At 36.8% G+C, this 6,000-nt stretch overlaps 1 protein-coding gene across 1 annotated transcript; it reads right to left on the bottom strand.

Annotated features, from left to right (window-relative positions):
• Positions 1-927, bottom strand: LOC110327351 (olfactory receptor 5B3-like). The gene has a single exon (XM_021206266.1). It carries the CDS (start codon positions 922-924, stop codon positions 1-3), a length of 924 nt encoding a protein of 307 aa, XP_021061925.1. The 5' UTR covers positions 925-927.
• Positions 928-6,000: the final 5,073 nt, after the last annotated feature.

The raw sequence follows: 6,000 nt of genomic DNA, 5'->3' as shown, positions 1-6,000 counted from the left end.
TCATCCTGACCTCAATACAATCTTTGTGAATGCACTTTTTACATCCTTGTTCCTCAGGCTGTAGACCAGAGGGTTCAACATGGGGATGACCATGGTGTAGAACACAGATGCGATTTTATCAGTGTCCATGGAGTGACTGGAGCTGGGCTGCAAGTACATGAATATGATCGTCCCATAGAAAATAGACACCGCAGTGAAATGTGAAGCACAAGTAAAGAGAGCTTTGCGAATTCCTGCAGCTGACTGCATCTTTAGTATGTTGGTAAAAATGAATATGTAGGATATTATGATGAGGATAAGGGCGAAAAAGATATTGAAGCTGGCTACATAAACAAAAATCAGTTCATTAACATGTCTATCAGAGCAAGATATAATCATGACTGCAAGAACATCACAGAAAAAATGATGGACTAAATTGGATTCACAGAAGGAGAGACTTAATGCATCCACAGTATAGATGGAAGCATTGAAGAAACCACAGATATAAGAGCCAATGATTAGAGACACACACATGTGTGTTGTCATGGTGGTAGCATAATGTAGGGGCTTACACACTGCTACAAAACGATCATAGGCCATTGAGACCAAAAGATAGTTTTCCACATCAGCAAAGTTTGCAAAAAAGAACATCTGAGAGGCACAAGCATTGTAAGACATGATCTTGTCTCCCATAAGAAATCCAGCTATGACTTTTGGAGTTACTGTTGAAGAGTAACAGAAGTCCACTAAGGACAGATTACCTAGGAAAATGTACATGGGGGTGTGGAGTCGAGAATCCAAGAGAATCAACAGGATCAGCCCCAGATTTCCTATAACGGTGATGGTATAGATGAGGAGGAAGGTGATGAAGAGTGGAAGCTGCAGGCCTGGGTCATTGGTGAGTCCCACCAGGATGAAGCATTTCACTTCTGTCCTGTTCTCCATTAGTGATATCAGTTAATCAACAGAAGGCCTTAAAATTTTGACTGGAAAGGTAGTTTAGTTGTTACAGCTCTGGCTTTCTATTCCAAAAGACCCAGAATCTACACAGCAGTTTACAATTGTCAGCAATCCAGTAAAGGGGGATCTGTCTGACAAATTCTTCTGGCCTTCTCAAGCATGAGGCCCACATTTTGTACAGACATACATGTAGGCATGGCACCTGTATACATAGAATTAATTTTTAAAAGTATTTAAGATGAGGTAATAAAATAGTTGGAATCCATGAAAATTTATTTAATTTTCTACTAAGAATGGATAAATATAGAGAGTATTGTAACTATGAAAATTGTTTCTTTTACTGTGCCTATGTACCTGTAAACTATTCCTGGACCATGTAAAACTAACACTACTTTACTTACAAGACAAAAGATAGTATAGAAACATTCTGTGCTCTGTCAATAGCATAATGACTTTGATAGATTATTATTACATCCAAGTAAATTATCATGCATAAAACATATATATTTTCTGCACTTTTAAATAACACAATTATGACTTTCTGTTCTGGATCCTGGTAAATTGCTAATCCATTGCAAGCTAATAGTCTAAAATAATTTGACTTAATTATAATGAATATTTTTTCTTTTGTTTACCACAGTGAACTGAGTGGCACACTATGTAGTAAGTTCTTCTTGGTGACTACATAATTTTTTCTCATTAAACATCAATTAAACGAGCAATCCCTAACCAAACCATGAACTGATTCTTCTGAATACTAGAATGTTATAAATGAAGAAATGATCTCTGGATTGCATTTTAACATTTTTCTACATATATTCTTATGCTTTTAACATAACATATTTAAATACATTAACAAAGACATATCCTGAATTATTAAGTTATGACTAGGTCACACAAGGCTTTAACTTTAGTCAGCCTTGTATAACACTGAAATTGATAGTTTTATTGCACTTAGAATTATGTTGGGAGGATGATCAACTACAAAATCAGTTTTGAATAAAGACATATTAGTTAAAAGACATTTCAAGTTCTTATAAGAGGTATATACAAGATCATTGGCTAACTACCTAGAAAGCATCTACGTCCTCTAAACATCATTTTGCCATCTGTAAATTGAAGACAGTAATGAGGTCTAATTTGTGATATTATTACAAAAAAAAAAGAGTATGCCAAAAGCAATATGTTGACGGCTGTTTATATGACTTAGTGCATATGACTGGTCATGGTGTCCTTGCTATGTGATAATAGCACATAAGGCTTTAGTTCTGTGTAAGGTCAAGTCCTGAGATTCTTTCTCCAACTTGCATGTTTTGCCTATGGACCACTGGTATTGTCTGTGCCTTCTCAAGATACTCGGTTTGTTTTCACTCTAAGAATATGTATGCTGGTCATGTTATTTCACTTGAACCATTCCTACCAGAAGATCCAGCAATTTCTCTCCTGGCTATAAACCCAGAAGATGTTCCAACTTGTAATAAGGACACATGCTCCACTATGTTCATAGCAACCTTATTTATAATATCCAAAACCTGGAAAGAACCCAGATGTCCCTCAACAGAGGAATGAATACAGAAAATGTGGAACATTTACATAGTGGAGAACTACTCAGTAATTTTAAAAAATAATAATTCAAGAAATTCGTAGGCAAATGGATGCATCTGGAGGATATCATCCTGAGTGAGGTAACCCGATCACAAAAGGACTCACTTGATATGCACTCACTCACTTATGAGTGGATATTAGCCAAGAAACCTAGAATACCCAAGATACAATTTCCAAAACACAAGAAAATCAAGAAGGAAGACCAACGCATGGATACTTCATTCCTCCCTAAAATAGGGAATAAAACACCCATGGAAGGAGTTACAGAGACAGAGTTTGGAGCTGAGACGAAAGGATGGACCATCCAGAGACTGCCCCCGGGGGGTCCATCCCATAATACGGCACCAAATGCAGACACTATTGCATATGCCAGCAAGATTTTGCTCAAAAGACCCAGAGACACCTGTCTCTGGTGAGTCTATGCCAGTGCCTGGCAAACACAGAAGTGGATGATCACAGTCATTTATTGGACGGAACACAGGGTCCACAATGTAGGAGCTATAGAAAGTACCCCAGGAGCTGAAGGGGTCTGCAACCTTATAGGAGGAACAAAAATAAGAACTAACCAGTAGCCCCCCCCCCAGAGCTTGTGTCGCCAGTTACATATGTAGCAAAGGATGGCATATTAGGCCATCAATGTGAGGATAGGCCCTTGGTCTTGTGAAGATTATATGCCTCAGTACAGGGAAATGCCAGGGCAAGGAAGCAGAAATGGGTGAGTTGGGGAAGAGGGTGGGGAGAGTGTATAGAGGACTTTCAGGATAGCATTTGAAATGTAAATAAAGAAAATATCTAATAAAGAATTTTTAAAAAAAGAATAGATAAAGAAAATGTAGTACATCTAGACAATGAAATACTATTCGATTATTTAAAATAAAGACATCATAAATTTTGCAGGCAAACAAATGGATCTTGAGAATATCATCCTGAGTGAGGTACCCAGTCTCAAAAGGGCATGCATGACAGAAGTCTAGCATGGCTGTCTTTCGAGAGCTCCACTAGGCAGCTGACTCAGAGATATGCAGACAGCCACTGCCAAACAGTTGATGGAGCTTGGGAACTCTTGTGGAAGAATAGGAGGAAAGGAACTTCACAGGAAGACCAACAGTGTCAGCTAATCTGGATCTTTGGGGCTCTCAGAGTCTGTATCACCAAACATAGATCAAACATGGGCTGGACCTAGGTCTCCCACACATACTTAGCAGATGTGCAGCTTGGTCTTCATATGGACCCTCATCAAGTGGAATAGGGGCTATTCTAAAAGCTGTTGTCTCTATGTGGATATGTTCTTCTAGCTGGGCTGCCCTGTCTGCCTCAGTGGGAGAGGGTGTGCCTGGCCGTGCAGAGATTTGAAGTGCCAGGGTGAGGGTATACCCAGGGAACCCCCAACTGCTCAGAGGAGAAGGGGAAGAGGAATAATGGAAAAGGTTGTGGAAGGAGGTATCCAGGAAAGAGGTAGTGAGTAGGATGTAAAATGAATAAGTAAAAATTATAATAAAATAAAAATAAATGCATCTACAAAAAAATCTAGGATGTATTTAAATTTGAATGATTGAAAGAACTAATTGTAGTCACAAAATGACTGAAATTGAAGTGGGTTGTAGAAGTAAAAGTAAACTTTGAAGATGTCGGTAAGAGCAATAATGTGCTGTATGGTTGCAATATATGAAAAGAGACCTCATGCTTAAAAATAAAAGTGAGAAACAGCAAAAAATAATAAAATGGAATAAGTTTCATTATTGTAATCCGTAATTTTAGATACAACTTTCTTCCTTCTTAATTTTTTGTTTTACTGTTCTCCAGATACCATCAATCAGCGGGAAGCAGAGACCGAGTTAGCACAACTTCCTAGGATATCGATTTTTTTAAATCTCTGATAAATGTAGCTCTTACAGTCTAATGATACTTACATTTTCTTGTTTGGCTTACCACATTTGGAAGGATATCTACTCTATTATTTGCTATTATCTTTGTATTGAGCTTTTGTCCATTTTAGTTATGTATTAAACCTTGAAAACATTTAAGTGGCAAATCTTACCTCATATAACTTTCTGAATTCGCTATATTACCTACAAATGAAGTTAGTGTGTGCACGTGCATGTCTGTGTGTGTGTGCAAACACGCACATGTGATCATGTATATAGAAGTAGAAAGGAAGTATCCTTTATTACTCTATTCATAAGATAAATAACAATCTAAGAAGAAAAATGAGAATCTCCGTTTTTAGGGATACTATGAGAAACACTCATGTACAAGACTTACAGATTAAATACAACATAAATCTGACCTAAGGGCATAAGATTCTAAATATGACTGAAATAGAATTCATGTATGTCTAAGCCTTCATTAGTGTACAGAAAGATCATTTTCTCTTCATAGTCTGTGTCTTTTCTAATTGGTTCTTCTACCCATTTGAGTGAAGTAAACACTGAACAACATAAATTTACATCAACCATCTTATACTTTCAATACTTTCTGAGAGGACTTTTAATATTTGAATTATCAAAATTCCTGCAGTGTTTTGACATACTTTGAATCAGCATCTCAAAACTAGTTTAGAATAACCTTTGGCCTTTAATTTGTTTTAGCCCTCTAACCTATTTTTAAAGCACTGTTTTCACGTTACTTGCAGTAGGTATACACAGACCATTTATTTTATGGAACTTTCCTTCTCACTGGCTTGTAAATGACAAGTTTATAGAAGGATAATTACTCTAAATAGTTCCTCTAAAAACTTAAAAATATACTACGGAATATTTCTCAAATCTTCCACCTACTTCCTCTTTGGAAATGGTCAATGTTTCCAGCTGTCTAAATCAAGAGGTCAGGACAGAATTTCCACACAGACCAAGTTCTGAATTCACAATGAATTCCTGTTCTTCCCTTGAAAGAGTCACATACCTTTTTATCTGGAATACCTACTACAGGAAAAAGGACAAGATCACTTTTATAATTCACAGGTGGTGTCTGTATATGAAAATACAGGAGACTGTCACTGGGCTTATGAAGAACTTGACAGAAAAATGTCAATCAATGAGACTTTTTATCTTTGACTGTTTTTCTCACCTTTCCTGAAGGCTCATAGCTAATCCTCAAGTAAGTTCAAAGACCTGCATGTGTTAACAATGACTGCCATTAGTAAAGTAAATGGCATCTAATGGAGAATAGCACACAGTATTTATCCTAATTGTCATATCTGTATTTCAGAAACTAGTACATGGAGATGTGAGGAAAATTTTAGATACTCAGAGAGGTCTGGAGATTCCTCCAGAGTATAGCTGAAGATCCTCATTCTGTCTTCTTAGGGAAAAAATAATTAACTGGCCTTAGGGACCAAGCTTACTTTTAGAAGTTAAATTTCATTTTTAATGGATGAATGAAAACATAAAACTCTTCCGTATTAATTAGGGGTCATGCAATAATTCCATATTATATATGGAATTATATATGGAATAT

This window comes from Mus pahari, chromosome 1 (genome assembly GCF_900095145.1).
Source record: "Mus pahari chromosome 1, PAHARI_EIJ_v1.1, whole genome shotgun sequence".
Classification (NCBI taxonomy): Eukaryota; Metazoa; Chordata; class Mammalia; order Rodentia; family Muridae; genus Mus; species Mus pahari.
Note: the sequence above shows the minus strand (reverse complement) of the source record. Positions and strands in the feature narration are given on the sequence as shown.